The sequence below is a fragment of the Crinia signifera genome, chromosome 3 (genome assembly GCF_055691185.1).
Source record: "Crinia signifera chromosome 3, ASM5569118v1, whole genome shotgun sequence".
In the NCBI taxonomy this organism is placed as follows: domain Eukaryota; kingdom Metazoa; phylum Chordata; class Amphibia; order Anura; family Myobatrachidae; genus Crinia; species Crinia signifera.
The window spans coordinates 49,810,713-49,829,516 of record NC_139219.1 but is presented as its reverse complement, the minus strand read 5'-3'; the positions used below and the strand labels follow the sequence as shown (position 1 = coordinate 49,829,516).

Below are 18,804 nucleotides of genomic sequence, written 5' to 3'. Positions count from 1 at the left end.
TATGATGTACCGGCGGCACACACTTACACACGCACAAACCTGCTCAGCAGCAGGACTTACAGACACCTGGCAGCTCCTGTGTGAGTAGCGACTGCCTCCCTTATAATCCAGCCCTGGTGTCCCATCATTTTTGACAGACTTTTAACAAGGACAACAGTATTTGTGTATCCCTGAATTAGCAACACATACAGGACTTCAAATAAATACCCACATAGATGCAAACCTGTTATAATGTGCTAGAGATGCACCTCACCTCTAGCACTGCATCTATAAAGTAACCCTGAGTGATATGTTTAAGTGTGTCATCAATGTATGTAATATTCACATACAGGTTAGGAGTGCTGGTAATCACAGCTGCTGTTGCAGTGACCGTTATTCTACTGTAGTAGATAAACGTACAAGGTTCCAGATCCAGTTGGTGCACAGGTGTGTTTATTACTGGCTGACACATTTTAAAAGATCCAAAGGTGGAGCTATTTATTTCCGCTGTGATGCCGAGCAGATATGGAACGCATACTGTTAGTTGTCTCTGAGGACTGGAGTTGGCAAACACTGCTATAATGCAGTCTAGAAGTTAGTACTATATCTTACACATTGCTCTAGAGCACAGGTTCTCAAACTCTGTCCTCTGCACCCCACAAAGTGCATGTCTTACAGTTCTCCTCACAGAATTACAAGTGAAGTAATTAGCTCCACCTGTGGATCTATTAAAATGTGTCAATGAGTAATGAATGCACCTGCCGGGTGGCGTGGGAAACATGAACTGTGTGGGGTCCTGAGGACCCAGTTTGAGAACCCCTGCTCTAGAGCAGTGGCTCCTATTCGCAGTGATCCACAGCACAATACAAATCCAGGCTTTAAGCATAGCCATACTTTAGCTCCGGTCATCTGTACTCAACCATGGCCTTTCTCGGTTATTTTAATTTACCCATCTGTGCTTAAGCATAGATAGCATTAAACCTGGACTGCTAGTGTGCCTCAAGGACCAGAGGTTGGTAAGCCCTGCCCTAAAGAAAGGGCTCCCTTACATTTGTGCGAGGTATCGCATGTGATACCCTGCTTCCTGATAATTCACTGAGAATTGCCAATTGCTCTCTCAATACTACAGTGCCTTTTGTTTCCTTATTAGTGTTGAAGGACACCCTGACATTAATTTCAGCACAGTCCGGAAAGCTTGAAAAACACACTGAGCTCCTGTATGCCTCTGTCCTGGAAGCTATGGATACCATCACTGAGGAAAGCTTGGGCAGGAACGGCAACATGAAACAGCAGGTTTCCCTGGAGATGGAGTCACGTTAGGTAAGAAGAAAGAGGGCAGCAGAGGAGGAATGTGCACTGACACGCGACACTAGAATTTAGTATGACATAGTAACACACTTGCTTCCTGTACACCTAAGCAAGTGGTTACATTCAGGAATTTTCTATATGCACCCAGCATACCATCATGGTACTCACTGCAATCACTTAGTAAACTTCTTTTGTTGCAGAGAATTTTTCTTTTCATTTATATTTTTCCTGTTTACTTATTAATGAGTGGAAAAAAAAAATCAACGGAGCAGTAAATCCATAGTAACATAGTAATTAAGGTTGAAAAAAGACAGTCCATCGAGTTCAACCTATTTGACTTGAGTAAGCCATAACTATAGGATTCCCTTAGTGACGAAAAATGCATCCAGTTTTAATTTAAATCCATTAACAGTAGTTGCTGTAACCACCCCCACCGGCAATGAGTTCCAGAATTTTACTGTTCTAATGGTGAAGAATTGTCGGTACTTATGTATTATCTGGACTCCCATGTTAAATGCACCCCATTTTTTCATACCCCTACTATCCAACTACGCATGGAGTTGATTTTATATAGTGTGGCGAGCCACCGTGCCCGAAGCGTGGCAAGTGGACGCGGTCTCATAAGAAAACCGGGGGCCCAGATATTACATAAGTACCGAATTCTCTTTTCATTCAGTATGGAATTTATTTTCCTTGAGCCTCAGTACATGCCCAGGTGTCCTAAGTATAGGCCTGTTGGTGAACAAATCATCTCCCAGTTCCATATGATTCCCAATTCAGTATTTGAACATGCCAATCATATCTTCTCTCAACCTCCGTTTCTCAGATGAAAACATAATCAGCCTGGTTAACCTATCTTTGTATTCTTGTATTCTAGTGATTCAAGACCTTTTACTAGCTTAGTCGCCTTCTCTGTACCTGTTCCAATTCATTTATGTCCTTTTTAAGGTGTGGTGCCCAGAACAGAACACAGTATTCCAAGTGTGGTCTCACCAATGCCTTGTAAAGAGTCACTATCACATTGGCATCCCTTGAATCCATACCCCTTATAATGCATGCCAGTGTCCAGTTTACTTTTGCTGCTGCATTTGAGCAGTGTGCACTATTACCCAATTTCTTTCATCTATTCTTTATTTTTTATTTTTTTACAGTTCCTTAAATAGCGCAGCATATTCCTTTGCGCTTTACCTTCTTTACAGCACAATTCCCTGTAATAACTCAATTTAGCCTATAAGTAGCTTGTTATTTTTTGTTCCTATAATGAGTTACTTTACATTTATCAATGTTAAACTGCATTTTCCAATTTTCTGCCCTCCTCTTCAGTTTAATGAAGTCACTTTGTAGTGTATCCACATCCTCTCCTGAGTTAATTTCCTTACTCAATTTTGTGTTGTCCGCAAATATTGCAATTTTACTCACTATGGGCCTTATTCTGGTCTGTGCGGTCTGAGCCGAATATGCGGCTAGGACCGTGCGTCCTAAACCCCGCCTTTCGTACGGATCGCTCACTCCGTCTGAATGCGGTAAGAAGCTGTCCGAACGGACCGCAAGTGTATTTCTCATGAATACACCTCCCCCATTATTCGATGGTCGCAGACGAATCGAATGCAGGACCGAGTGGTCAGGCAGCTCCCGCAACCTCAGACCACACGGGCATTTCTCCGTGCAAAAGCAGGGATCTGGGCGGGCAGCTGACATCCGGCAATGTCATATGTCCGCCCCCTACACGTGCGTCACGACCGCATTACCATACATACGCCCGGCGTTTTCATGGGAACGCCCATGAAACGCGGGGTGTAAACATATGGTAATGAGCCCAAACAGCCCTTCACGCCCCTCTCCACCCCCTGTTCGTAGTGTACACATTTCATGCGGAATTTGGACGTGCGTCCCGTTCGCACATGCGCAGAGATGCCTCTGCACATGCGCAGAGATGCCTCTGCACATGCGCAGACACAAAACATCGGCAGACCGACCGCACGTGGACATTACCGCACCAACCAGAATAAGGGCCTATGTCACTTCCTATATCATTAATATATTAAACAATGTGGGTCCCAATATTGAACCTTGTGGGACTCCATTTTGGACCTAACTCCAGCTGGAATGTATGCCATTTACCACCACTCTCTGTCCCCGATTGTGCAACCAGTTTTTAATCCAATTACAAATTTGATCTCCTAACCATAAATTACCTAGTTTTATTAATAACCTTTTATGAGGTACCATGTCAAAAGCTTTACTGAAATCAAGAAATATTACATCAACAGATTTCCAGAAGTCCAGCCCTCTACTGACTTCCTCATAGAAGCTAATAAAATTAGTCTGACATGATCTATTTTTGACAAACCCATGCTGAGCCTTACTTATCACCTTCTCCTGTTCTAAGAAATTTTGGATACCATCTCTTATTATTCCTTCTAATATTTTCCCCACATAAGATGTAAGGCTGACTGGTCTATAATTTTCAGGGTTAGTTTTGCTACCTCTTTTTCATATTGGTACTACGTTAGCTATGTGCCAGTCCCTTGGGACCGTCCCCGAGTTTTGAATAATTGAATAATTACGCTTTCTCTTTTCCTTCTAATTGGCTATCAGCTGTCACATGTTTTGGCTCCAAAACATGTGACAGCCGGATATCCAATAAGAGCCCATTTTGAGATACGTAGGGGATGTGCAGATCCGGATTTACCCGTATGTGCTCATGAATCCACTGCAGGTCCTCCATTTTTTTTCATAATTTTCTTTACCGAATGGCTTCCTTTATGGCCTGATGTCTGGAATAAGGGGCCATCAATATCACAATGTCTTGCGAGGTTAACTCCAGATACTTTATCGACTTAACTTTCCATATATATTTATTACATACAATTGACCATAGCCTCAGGTATTTTAAGTGGAAGCGCTTCAGTCTTTAGTAGTGTTCAATTTATAATATGACAAGTTCGTGTAAGTGTTAAGAATAGTATGTAAATGTGGAAGTGAGGACTAATCTTGTGGAGGAGACCTCCTAAAATAGGCCCAAGAATTGAGCTTTGAGATCGAATGCACTCAGCCAGAGGTTCAGTCGATAAGGCAAAAATCAGAGGGGAGAGTGGACACCCTTGTAGCTTGCAAATAATACCAGTGAATTCTATCAAATGCTTTTTCAGCATAGAGTGATAAGACCAATGAAAGCTGTTTCTGTGCTTGGCAGTATTTAATAACAGTTCGTGTATTATCAGACGCTTGTCTACCTAACACGAGACCAACCTGATCAGGATTAAGTAAACTAGGCAGAAGAGGGCATAATTGGTTAGCAATCATTTTAGCAAATAATTTAACGTCCGCGTTCAATAGGGCTATGGGTTGATAGTTTTTAAACAGCCATGGGTGATTTACCTGTTTGGGAATGGTGACTTTACAGGCTTCCAGCATTTCCTTAGGAAAATTGGTGGAGCTGGAGACTTGATCAAAGACTGAAACGAATACCGGGGCTAACGTAGATTACATTTTTTTTTATAAAAATTGGAAGGTTACCCATCTGGTCCAGGTGTTTTATCCAAGGGAAGGGAGTCGATGGCCATTTCAACTTCGCCTAATGACCAAGGGGAGCGAAGTGATTCACAAGCTTCTAGGTCAAGAGAAGGAAGAGAGTGCTCACGTATGAATTTCTTAATATCAGCCAGGGATTGTTGTGGGGTGTTAGGGTCATCTTTCAATTCTACATAATACCCAGAAAATGCATTATCTATTTCAGTAGGATCAGTGACTTTAACGCCTTTAGAAGTATGAATAGCATGGATTCGTTCCTTAGCTCTATGACCGCCGAGCTTGTTTCCCAGAACATAACATTTTTGGTTAAAGCGATGCAAATTACGCTGAACCTCAGCAAGCAAAAAGGTATTAACCTCCTCCCTAAATAAAGTTTTATTTCAAGGATTAACTTTATGAGCTGCTTCTAAATTGGCCATCTCCATCTCTGCTGAAGCACAATGTTGCTTGTAGTCTTTTTTTCTTTCTTTATGCCTAGCTACTACCTATATTGCAGTTCCCCTTATTACCACCTTCAATGAACACCAGTGTATAAAAATGGATGTATCCTCAGAATGATTAGTATAAAGATGTAAGTCCAGGACCCCTTTATACTGTAGCTTGTTGAGCATCTGGTTTGGGACAATAAATAAGCATTCAGTCTCCAAGCTCCTGGTACAACAGTACGTCTGTCCTTATTCCTTATCAGTGATAGGGGAGAGTGGTCAGAGCAGAAATCGGTAAAATATAAATCTTAATAATAGAGGGCAATGTCTGCTTATCCACAGGCTATAGGTCAATTCTAGAGTATGATCCATGGACATGTGAATAAAAGGTGTAATCTCGCACCGAAGGATGTTTGGATCGCCACACATCAAATAGATACGATGTTACTATTTTGATGTCCACACTCTTTCCATATACCAAATAAGTGTATAAAAATTCCGTTTTGGAAATGCAACATTTGATATTGAAGCTATCTCTATAATTCAATGAAAGCTGCATGTTGCTCTTGTTTTCTTAATAGCAACTTTCCACAAACCAAAGAAATGCACAAGATTTTGGTTTCTGAAGTGTAATTTTTATTACTGAAATAATATTTCTTGACCAAACATATTTATTTTAATTTAAAATGGAATGTTTCTTCTGCCGCCTTTTACATAATCTTCATGGGGCCAAGATCAATCGTTAACAGTAGGGTATGTGCCTGGGTTCCTCCTGAAGAGAACAGTAGTATCTACTGTACAGTACTATGACTTGGTTACTCCTGGAGACAACAGTAGAATCGGTACTTATGTAATATCTGGGCTCCCGTTTTTCTTATGAGACCGCATCCCCTCGCGGGGCTCGCTGTGCTCGCCACGCTTCGGGCACGGTGGCTCGCTGCGCTCGCCACACTATATAAAATCAACTCCATGCGTAGTTGGATAGTAGGGGTATGAAAAAATGGGGTGCATTTAACATGGGAGCCCAGATAATACATAAGTACCGTAGAATCTTATATGCCTGCGCTACTCTTAGAGGAGAACAGTAGTATCTACCCCATGGTTATTCCTAGAAGAGAAGTAGTTACTTCTATGTCTGGATTACTCTAGATTACTGCAATACATACACCTGGGTTACTCCTGTGAGGAACTATAGGGCACAGGTTCTCAAACTCCGTCCTCAGAACCCCACACAGTGCATGTTTTTCAGGTCTCCTCACTGAACAAGTGAAATATTGGCTCCACCTGTGGATCTTTTAAAATGTGTCAATGAGTAATGAATGCACCTGTCGGGTGACCTGGAAAACCAGAACTCTGCTAGTATTAAAGATAGGACTATGAATCTGTGCAGACAATTCCATCTTGCACCTAAAGTCCAAGGGGTAACCTATGCCAGTGGTTCACAAACTTTTTTGAATCACAGCAACCTAGAGCACGCCTGTCCATCCTGCGGCCCCCCAGCTGCTTTGAAACGAAACATCCCAGCATGCCCTACCACAGTTTTAGCATTTTCTAACAGCAATAGTGTGGCAAGGCATGCTGGGATGTGTAGGATCACAACAGATGGAGGGCCGCAGGTTGGACAGGCGTGCTCTAGGTTGCTGTGATTCAAAAAAGTTTGGGAACCACTGGTATAGGGTATGGGTTACTCCTGGGGACTTTAGGTGCAAGATGGAATTGTCTGCATAGATTTATATTCCTATCTTTAGTACTAGAAGTTCATTCCTATGATGATCATTATTTATTCTAAAATTGTATTCGATGCCTATAATGTATAAGGCGGTGCTTCCAGGAACAAATTCTACTGACAAGCTAAATAAAGAAAAAGTTCGTTTTTGGAGGCACTCACTGAACTGATAACTGGAATTAATTCACATTTTTCTGAAGGGAGTCAACAACAGTAATTTAATTAAAATGCAACATTAATCTAAACATGCATTAACACTTTGAGTGCCAAGTGAATTTGTCAATATAGACGTGGAAAATTAGCAAGCAAACATTTTTATTCATCATAATGACCTGTATTGTTTACCTTCTATAGGAAATATAATATTTTTTAACAAAACATTTTTTATTTGAATTTATATAACATGTGAGCGACGCCGGCATTTTTAGCTGATATTTTACTTATCACTCAGAGATGTTGGCACTCTAAGGCAGTGGTTCCCAAACTTTTTTGGTTTAAGGCACTCTTTGGGTCTCCATGATTTCATCAAGGCACCCTTAAGCCGGGATCGGCAGTGTGCACAGGCACGGCACACCCGGGCTGGCTTCAGGCGGCTGCGCGCTCACACAGTGCGTCCATGTCACTGTCCTCGGCTCTCAGCAGAGCCGTTCCGCGGCATCATCACTGTGCGACTCCCTCTGTCATGGCCGCTGCCGGGGCGGACAAACACTGACACGGGCAAACGGCGGTATGGGCCTGTTAACCCTAATTTTGCCACCCTTAATAGGTGCCTTACGGGCTGAGTGGCAAATCCGGCCCTGTCTATCACACTGACCTAATCCCTCACCATGCAGCCTGAGTATTATCACACTGACGCAATCCCACAATGTGTAGCCTGCACTCTATTACACTGACACTCTCCCTCACCATGTGACCTGTGCTCTATCACACTGATGCTCTCCCTTACCCCTCAGCCTTCGCTCTATCGCACTGACGCTCTCCCTCACCGTGCAGCCTGTGCTCTATCACACTGCTGCGCTCTCTCACCCCATGGCTTGCTATCACACTGCCGCAATCCATCACCATGTGACCTGTGCTCTATCACACTGACGCTCTCCCTCAGCGTGTGGTCTGTGCTCTATCACACTGACACGCGCACACACACACACACACACACACACACCACTCTTACCATAAAAATTACATTGAAGCCTGGCTGGGTAGGGCAGGAAATGCAGCAGCTTCTCCTCTCCCATTTTGCATAAAGCAGAAGCTGTCTGATTCTCCTTTAGCTCCGCCCCCTGTCATCCTGTGAAACTCTGCCCACATGTAGCAAAAGCCCGACGGTGCAGCTCCTTCCTTACCCCGCTCGCTGGGTGTTCCGCTGGCTGAGGGGGAATGGAGACTACTGGAGGTACTGGGCAGGGGGGGGGGGGTGGGGTGGGGTGCTGCTTTGGGCAACCTCAGATCGGCAGACACTAGTTGGCTGTCCCTTTTGATGCCCCTTCCTCCTACTCCATTCACCCGATAACCAGCCCTCTCCCCCCTGCCACCAGCTGATTACACTCACATCTGCCCGCCCATTGATCTGTCCTTAGCACATCGCATCCAGCCCGCACAATACACAGACTGGCTCTCCACTGAGAAACGTGGCTGGCTGCCAGCAGGGTGCCTCATTAGTCACGTCAGCCGCGGCTCCCCTGTGACAGTGCTGCGGCACCCCAGGGAGCCACGGCACACATTTTGGGAACCACTGCTCTGAGGGTTGAAATAGCTGAAGGCTAATGATTAAAACCAAGAGCGCTGTCTCTGTGTATTTGTTCTGGCCACTGTTCTATATTCATCAATTGGCGATTTATATTTGATTCTTCATATGAACAACTAGTAAGTATATTATCTGTATGTTCTAATTCTCTGTATAGACATTTGCTAAGTATGGTAAGTATTTGTTAAATCACATTCACTCACAAATACTCCCAATAACTGTATAACACATTCCTCAAAGATTATTAGATCTTGTGTTAATTATCGTGCCTTACTCCATATACTAGGTGTTCATACGAAGAATTAAATTTGAGCACTGATTGGTCGGTGAATATAGGACAGAACACATACACAGTGCATTTGGTTTTAATATTTAATCACAGCATCTTTTTACAATTCTTTATTTAAAAATTATTTTTGTCACATTGCACTTTATTCAATCCGGGCTACTATTTACGTCTGGGGAAATAGCGGCGAACGCCTATTCAATGCTGTCTATCATGACAGCATTGAAGAGGCAGATCGACAGAATGGGCCCGACTTTAAAAGCAGTCATGCCCGTTTTGTCGATTTCGGATGTGAATTGTCGCGATCGCAGCCAAATATCGACAATTCACGGCCGTTTCCATGGACACGCCCCCTTTTCGCCAATTGCGAAGTGGGACATTGAATCGCGCCTGGTGATCTGCGGTCGAACAAAACGAAAATGGGCCAGAGTCATGGCTGTCAGGCCGGATCGTCAGTCGTGACCCGGGATTGAATATCCCCCTATAGCTCATTGGCCTTCAGCCTTTTTAATGCATATGAATAAAAGTTACATTTTAATACTATTACTCCTGGAGTCAACAGTAGTACATACGTCTGGGTTATTCCTGGAGAGAAGAATATTGTAGATCCTGGGTTACTCCTGGAGGCAACATCCACCTGGGTTACAGGAGAGGGGAAACTGAGGGGTAAATTTACTAAGCGGTATATTTAGAAACTGTAGGGTTTATAACATTCTCAGATACAGTATAATACTGCATACAAGGTGTTGCTATTTAGATTTCAAATCTGAAATTTAAACTAAATATCTCTCAAGGGTGAACAATTATAATCCATTATAGATCCATTACAACACAACCTATGTATTTAGGAAGCCCCTATATAAATAATACTATAATAATAATAATAATTATATTTATATAGCACTTTTCTCCCAATAGGACTCAAAGTGCTTCACACATTGTCTTTACAGCTCGAAATACAAAACAAGCTTAACAGTAGATGTCAGTGAAATGCTTGAGTAAATAAGTATGTCTTTAGTCTATTTTTAAAGGATTCTATAGTGGGCCCTTCTCGCACTGTGCGAGGGAGAGAGTTCCACAGAGTTGGAGCAGCAAAGTTGAAAGCTCGACCCCCAGATGAATTCAGGGAGATTCTGGGTACTGTTAGTAGTCCTTCTTCAGTGGATCATAGTAATCAAGTAGGACAGTAAGGGATCAGCAGCTGTTGCAGGTACCTTGGGCCCTGGTCATGTAGGGCCTTGAAAGTGAGTAAGCCAATCTTGAAAACGATTCGCCATTTTACAGGTAGCCAGTGAAGGGCGTAGAGGATGGGAGTTATGTGACAGGAGCGGGGCTGGTTACTTAATAGTCTGGCGGCTGCATTTTGTACCAGCTGCAAGCGGTGCAATTCTTTTGCTGGAAGACCCAGGTAGAGAGCATTGCAGTAGTCTAGTCGTGATGATATAAATGCATGTATGACTTTAGGAAGGTCTTCTGAGGGAATTAAATGCTTGATTCTGGCTATGTTTCTCAGATGAAAGAATGAGGATTTGATTGTGGCTGACACCTGATGTTTAAGTGTCAGGCCATTATCCAGGACAACACCAAGATTCCGCACATGATCAGTTTTTTAGTGCTGTGCCCCCCAGCTTAAGACCTGTCAGTTGGCTATGCTGCCGTCTTGTCCTGTGATTTATCATCAGGACTTCTGTTTTATCTGGGTTCAGTCTCAGCCAACTGGCACTCATCCACTCCTGGAGCTCAGCTAGGCAGCCATTTAAGGTTGTTATTGTGTTAACGGTGCCTGGAGCAAAGGACAGGTACAGTTGGGTATCATCTGCATAGCAGTGGTAGACCAGGCCGTGACGTCTGATTATGTCACCAAGTGAAAGCATGTATACTGCAAAAAGCATGGGAGATAGTATAGAGCCCTGTGGGACACCACAAGACAACGGCACTGGTGGTGAAGAGTATACTCCCGATGCAACTCTGTGACCTGCCAGCGAGAAATGATTTGAACCAGCTAAGGACTGTGCCACCCAGGCCACAGAAATTCTTCAGGCGCTCAATTAGAATCCCATGGTCAATGGTGTCAAATGCTGCAGAGAGGTCCAGAAGGATTAGGATTGAACAGTCTCCTCTATCCCTTGCATTTAGAAGATCATTGAGCACACATACCAGAGCGGTTTCTGTGCTATGTCTTCTCCTGAATCCTGACTGGAATGGATCATAAATGTCATGGGTTAACAGGTGGGTCTCTAGTTGAGTTGCAACCACTTTCTCAATAACCTTTCCTAGAAAAGGAAGATTTGATACTGGCCTGTAGTTGGTCATGCAGTCAGGGTCTAAATTAGATTTTTTAAGAAGTGGTCTGACTATTGCTTCCTTTAGTGGTTCGGGAAAAACGCCTGTCTGCAAAGAGCATTGAACTATTTTTGCAAATGCAGGGCCGATTATTTCCATACACTAGGAATCAGCCTTTCAAAATGACAGCACCTGCAGGTGTGCATGCGTGCCAGAACAGAGCAACACTTAAGGCCCCCATACACTATGCGATTTTGGGCCGATTCCATGCGATTTCGGCACTTGGGCCGATAAATCGCGTGAAATCGTCCCAAAATCGCATGTGTTTGACAATTGATCCGATGCGCGGTCCCGTGCGCATCGGACCGGATCAGGAGGTCGGACGTTCAGCAGGTACGATCACGTCCGACCTCCTGCAGTGGGCTGGGGGGGAGGGGGGATGAGTGCCCAGCGGGGGATGCAGGTGACAGTGGGGCTGGCGGCGGTGTTAATCACCGTGCAGCTTGCTGGCAGCAGCGTCTCTTCTTGCAGCAGGGGATGTAAGTGACAGTGGGGTTGGCAGCAGTGATAATCCTCATGCTGTCACTCAGCGGCGGCTATTACATCTTTAAAATAACATGTCAAATGACTATCCGCCTTCTGATTGGCTGAGATAGCGCACTCTCAGCCAATCAGAAGGCGGATAGTCATTTGACATGTTATTTTAAAGATGTAATAGCCGCCGCTGAGTGACAGCATGAGGATTATCACTGCTGCCCACCCCACTGTCACTTACATCCCCTGCTGCAGTGGTGCAAGTAGAATTTTTTTCTTGGTGGTACTGATAGCCTCCACCAAAAATGGGCATGGTCATGAGTCATGAGGGGGCGTGGTCACACAAAGCTAGAGGAGAGACTAAGGGGGACATTTACCAAAATGGATTCGTAGAAAAAAGGTGTATTCGTAGGGAGAAATACACCTTTTTTTACGAATTTGTATTTTCGGGATTTACAATCCCAAAAATACAACAATTCGTAGTCCTAAAGATGGAACATTCGTATTTGTATTTACAAATACGAATGTCTACACCATCGATAGAATACGACAGAAATCACCATTCAAAAGAATGGTGGTTTCTGATTTACTAAGCAGCCGTACTGATAATACGGCTGCTTAGTGGTGTAAAACACCCACGCAAATACGACAGGAAAATAGAACACCATTTTCATGTCGTATTTGCGTTTTAGCCTGCACGGATCAGTCAGATCCGTGCAGGCTTCAGTGTAAAAAAAAATTGAAAAATTAAATAAATAAATAAAAAAAAAAACGGCGTGGGGTCCCCCCCACAGCCGAAACCAGCACCAGGCTGACAGAGGCTGGAGCCGGTAATTAAAAATCAGGGAACCCGACAAATAGGGGTTCCCTGATTTTTAACAACCAGCCCCAGGCTCCTGCTCTGGGGCTGGTTCCCAAAATACGGGGGACAAAATGAGTAGGGGTCCCCCGTATTTTAAGAACCAGCCAGCAGGGTAATGCCACAGCCGGGGGGAGACTTTTTATGCAAGTCCCCCCGGCCAAAGCATTAACCCTACCGACCAGTCAGCCTGCCCTGGGGGAGTGGGGACCCCCCCAATAAAGGGGTCCCCCCCCTCCAGGACTTACCTGACCAGGCTGAAGCCTGGTGCTGTCCTCGATGCCCCTGGGCGGTGGGCATCGAGCTGATAGCGGTGTAAAAAATAGAACAAACTATTGTTTTTTACTGTGGCACTACAAGTGCCAGCAAGCCTCCCCAGCAAGCTGGGACTTGGAGAACCACAAGTCCCAGCCTGCTGGGCATTAAAGGGCCCGCTGGGTCTTGTAGTGCCACAGTAAAAAAAATAGTTAAATAAAACACACTGACACCCATTTTAAATAAAAGTTTAATACACACGTTACATACATACTGATACTTACCTTTCTTGATCCCGTAGGTAGCCCTGGTCCTGATGTCCTGCGTCGTCCTCCAGGTCCATGTCGGCTGTCTGCGTCGTCCTCCAGGTCCATGTCGACGGTCCGTGTCGTCCTCCAGGTCCATGGCGGTGTCCGGGTCCGAAGAAATCCATGTTGGAGCTGTGGAAGGAAATCCTACTCACCTGGTCCTGCGCTGAAGAAGTCTTCTCTTGATCCGACGTAATCCAGGTAATCTTCACAGCTGTCGGCGCTCCCCGCTGTCTCTGCATCGCGCTGAGGAGAGATGCTGAGATGTTTCATATTCGGCGCCTCTCCTCAGACTGAATTCTATTGGCCGCCTAGCAGGCCAATCAGGAGCCGACTTTCTCGGCTCCTGATTGGCCTGCTAGGCGGCCAATAGAATTCAGTCTGAGGAGAGGCGCCGAATATGAAACATCTCAGCATCTCTCCTCAGCGCGATGCGGAGACAGCGGGGAGCGCCGACAGCTGTGAAGATTACCTGGATTACGTCGGATCAAGAGAAGACTTCTTCAGCGCAGGACCAGGTGAGTAGGATTTCCTTCCACAGCTCCAACATGGATTTCTTCAGACCCGGACACCGCCATGGACCTGGAGGATGACGCGGACCGTCGACATGGACCTGGAGGACGACACAGGACATCAGGACCAGGGCTACCTACGGGATCAAGAAAGGTAAGTATCAGTATGTATGTAATGTGTGTATTAAACTTTTATTTAAAATGGGTGTCAGTGTGTTTTATTTAACTATTTTTTTTTACTGTGGCACTACAAGACCCAGCGGGCCCTTTAATGCCCAGCAGGCTGGGACTTGTGGTTCTCCAAGTCCCAGCTTGCTGGGGAGGCTTGCTGGCACTTGTAGTGCCACAGTAAAAAACAATAGTTTGTTCTATTTTTTACACCGCTATCAGCTCGATGCCCACCGCCCAGGGGCATCGAGGACAGCACCAGGCTTCAGCCTGGTCAGGTAAGTCCTGGAGGGGGGGACCCCTTTATTGGGGGGGTCCCCAGGGCCCCTGGCCAGGCTGACTGGTCGGTAGGGTTAATGCTTTGGGCGGGGGGACTTGCATAAAAAGTCTCCCCCCGGCTGTGGCATTACCCTGCTGGCTGGTTTTGCCTGGGGCTGGTTCTTAAAATACGGGGGACCCCTACTCATTTTGTCCCCCGTATTTTGGGAACCAGCCCCAGAGCAGGAGCCTGGGGCTGGTTGTTAAAAATCAGGGAACCCCTATTTGTCGGGTTCCCTGATTTTTAATTACCGGCTCCAGCCTCTGTCAGCCTGGTGCTGGTTTCGGCTGCGGGGGGGGACCCCACGCCGTTTTTTTTTTTTATTTAATTTTTTTTTACACCTTGCAGCCTGCACGGATCTGACTGATCCGTGCAGACTGCCTACAAATAATTCGTATTAGCAGCCGTATATACGGCTGCTAATACGAATTCCTACGACATCGGAGGGTTACAAAGCAGTCGTATATGACTGCTTTGTAACTGATCCTCCGGAACACGACTTTGCATACGACTTAAACAGTCGTATGCAGTCGTAGGGAAAATACCAATACGAAAAACTAGGTTTTTCATATTGGTAAATTTCCCCCTAAATGACAATAGTGGCGTGGCATCAGGAGACAGGGAATGAGAAACAGGGAATGACTGGGGGTGGGTTGGCTCTTGCTTGGGGGAGAGCCGGGCAGCTTGTGCTTACAATTGTGGAGCCTGCTCTTCATGCTGTTGGCGCCACTGATGTCTGTCAATGTGACAGGCTAAATCAGCAGTAGCCGGTAGCTGCATACAGCACCAATCATAACACTGGGTGGGCGGGCTGCGGATGCATTATATTTAGACTTAAAATAAAAATAGAACTGACAGTGGGTATGGGGTAAGTGGTACTGCGTACCTGCAACATATTTCTTACATGTACTCCGTACCACGCCGTACCCCCTTACTTGCAACACTGCCCTGCTGCAAGAAGAGATGCTGCTGCCAGCAAGCTGCACAGTGAGAGCACGGTGATTATCACTGCCGCCCGCCCCACTGTCACAGGCATCCCCCACGGCACCCAGAGATGCTGCTGCCAGCCCCCACTGCTGCCGCTGCTCACCGGCACCGCTGGTGAACCCCCCGCCCCCCCCCCTGCTCCTCACCACCCAGCAGCTCCCTGGTTTATTTTATGTGATAAATCTTATGGGATTTATCACATGTAAAAAATGGCACATCAAGTGCCACATTGTATGTGAGCTTCCCGGGGAGCTGCCGGGCGTCTCGCAGGAGAATTGGGTCCGACTTGTCCCTAGGACAAGTCGGCCTAATGTATGTGGGCCTTTAGATTCTCCCATAGAGATGAGGAGTGTTAACCCTTTAATGTATAGGATAAAGGTCCTGAAACTTTTTTTTAATTTACAGCATCCTGGAGCAGTCATGTCCAAACTGTGCGCTCCAGCTGTTGTGAAACCACACATCCCAGCATGCCTTGCCATAGTTTTAGCATTTCCCGATCGCAAAACTGGAGCAAGGCGTGATAGGAATTGTAGTTTCAAAACAGCTGGAGGGCCATAGTTTGGACATGCCTACCCTAGAGTATCAAAATTATTTTCATGGCACCCCTAGGCCAAAATAGTCCTATTAATTTAAAGTAAATTGTCTTTAGGTCACCCTTAGGTTCAGTGATGTGATGAGGGACAGCACTTGCTTCTGTTTGTCCATATATTTTTTTTCTATTACATTCATCAAATAATTTTAAATAGTCCAGGACCACCAACCCAGTGCTACCTGTAGGTGCCTATTATAATTTTATTTATAAGGCGCAACAAGTGTGTTGCAGCGCTGTACAAAGAACCAGTACAGGGAGACAAAACTTAACATTACAGTAAATAAATAACAAAAAAGGGTACAGGTAAAAAGAGCACCACAGTTCAATACACATTACAACTTATATGTAAGTAGCGAGGACTTGATCAACGTACTACTAGAGGCTTGTGGCCAATGATGGAGATGATTATGCGGACGAAGATGGTCACTGAGTGTTTGAGTATGGGAGAGCTCTGAGTGAAATGTGAAGAGAAAAGAGCTTTGACAACAGGAGGGAAGAGGGCCCTGCTCTGAGGAGCTTACAATGTACAATCTGTGCGCCTAGGAACACAGTTTGGGAACCACTGCCTTAAAACATTCACTCTGAAATGCAGAAGAAGTTGTAAGTAAGCTTAGGCCCTCCTCCTCCTCCTCCTCCACCCCAAGTTCACAACATGCAACACAGCAGTGGGTGACCAGTAGAGGAAGAGGGAGTCAGTGAGATTTTTACATCTGATTTAACTGGGATTCCTGGCTTACAACAGCAAGCCAAAATAATAAGCCTCTAACACCTATACCAGTAACAGATGCATCTTTTTGTACCCTTCAACTTCTATCAGTATAAAGTCACTCAGCTGTGGTTCTCTTCAGTTGAGTAATATGTACTACAGCAAAGTGATAAATCCAAGCATTGTGCAGAACACTAGACTCTCTTAGGCCATTGTTACCAAAGCATTGTGCACACTGCCTAAATTCAGATTGGGACATGGAAAATGCTAGTAAAGGCCCATACATACTGGGCAATTTTGTGCTAAAAGCCACTCAAAACAGCAAGTTTGAGCGGCTTTCAGCAAGCTTCCCAGTGTGTATGGCTCAGCAATGAGTGGTGATACGTGCTCCCCATTATCACTGGGAATGACGCTCATCTGCTGGTAATACCAGCAGATGAGCAGCTTTGAGGATGGCTTTGCATAGCCCCCCCGCTGACGGTGCCGGGCAGGGGGAAAGCCGCTCAGTATGTATGCCTGGAGCTGCTTATCCTCCCCCCCTCATCCTCCTCCCCCCCCTCCCCCCCCCATCCTCCTCCCCCCCCTCCCCCCCCGGATCATCGTTGTCCATACATACTGGTATGGACCTTTAGAAGCACTCTTCCATGTAAGCCACTTCCTTGGCTTTCCCACATTTTACAGGTTTCAGGATAACCAACTTTATAAGGAGCTTTTCAAGACAAAGTAGGGATTTCTTTTCCATTTTCCTTACTTGGAATAGGCAATGTTAATTCCTGGCACAGTATGTAACAATGCCAAACCGATTTGTCATGCTTTAGCTTATGACACTGAAACAGTGAGGAATTGCCTTCAGTATTATCACTTTATAGATCTGGGGTAGCCAACCCTAGTCCTCGAGAGCTACCAACAGTGCATGTTTTGCAGGTCTCCTCACAGAATCACAAGTGAGATAATTAGCTCCATCTGTGGATCTTTTAAAATGTGTCAGTGATTAATGAGTGCAGCAGCTAGGTTGTCTGTAAAATGTGAACTGTTGGTAGCTCTCGAGGGCTAGGGTTGGCTACCACTGCTATAGATATTAGTACTGCAAAGTTTTACAGGTAGCTTTACATTGTGTAATTATTGCCACTGCGTCACTGCAACGGAACACCAGTTATTGTTCTGTTGACTTCTCATGCCCAATAGAGGTCTCATACTCAGCAGTTGGACACACTAATAGTTATGTCCATGTATGGAAAGGTCAGGCTCATGGGACGCTTGATGGCCAGAAAGTGGTTATCTGTCATCGCCATTTGCTATCATTGCAAAGGTTTAAGGCAATTTCTGAAGTATCTTTTTAATCACACAAATTGGATTGGCAATACACCCTTACATAAAGTTCATTTACGAGTAAAGTTAATGGCTAGTCATAAACTAAATTCAATTGCTAAACTTTTCACCTTAACACTTCTCATAGCTTGTATGGTAGTCTCTCGGAACATTTAGGTCTGAACAATAGGACTGAATATGATCTTTACATTTCTTAACACTGGAAAAGACAATGCCATGGGTTGGCTTAAGCTGGCCATACATCTTCAGATCGATTGTCAGATTGGGCTGGTTGGAACAAAATCCTGGCAATATCTGAATGACAGTTTGGCAGTTTTCCAGCATTTCAAAGCAAATGGTCAACTGTCATATGCTCTCATCCATTACCAGGATTTTGTTCCAACCAGCCAGATCTGTCAATCGATCTGTAGATGTATGGCCGGCTTTACTTTAGAGGAATACGCTATGTTTTACTTTACTCAATGTTGAATGATAAAAAAAAATGCATGGTAATCTAGCTATGTATGTCAGTTATGGTATAGCACAGTGATGGCTAACCTTGACACTCCAGCTGTTGAACTACACATCCCAGCATGCCCTGCATCCGTTTTACTATTTGACCATGCTAAAACTGATGCATGGCATGCTGGGATGTGTAGTTCAACAGCTGGAGTGTCAAGTTAACGTTTTCCAGGTCTCCTCACAGAAATCACAAGTGAAGTAATTAGCTCCAACTGTGGATCATTTATAATGTGTCAGTCAGTAATGAGTGCACCCGATCCCCAGACAGGTGATCTAAACTGTTGGTAGCTCTCGGGGACTGGAGTTGGCTACCCCTGAACTAGACTAAGCGTGGTCGATCGAGACATTGTAGATCCTTTGACCAGATATTACGTGTCTCACATTGTTCACAAGTCCACCATTCCAAAACCAGGGGATACATTTACAAAGGCTTCAAAAAGTGTTACATA

The 18,804-nt window shown here is 45.0% G+C and overlaps 1 protein-coding gene across 3 annotated transcripts in view; it reads left to right on the top strand.

Annotated features, from left to right (window-relative positions):
* Positions 1–18,804, top strand: part of CEP68 (centrosomal protein 68) — a 37,317-nt gene that overhangs the window by 16,278 nt on the left and 2,235 nt on the right. For 2 of the 3 annotated variants that reach the window (XM_083175757.1, XM_083175756.1), the window contains exon 5: positions 1,130–1,299. In XM_083175757.1, the coding sequence (XP_083031883.1) occupies positions 1,130–1,299 (170 nt within the window). Of the gene's footprint in view, positions 1–1,129; positions 1,300–5,588; positions 6,127–18,804 lie in introns of those variants that run through there. The other variant, XM_083175759.1, reaches the window with a different exon arrangement.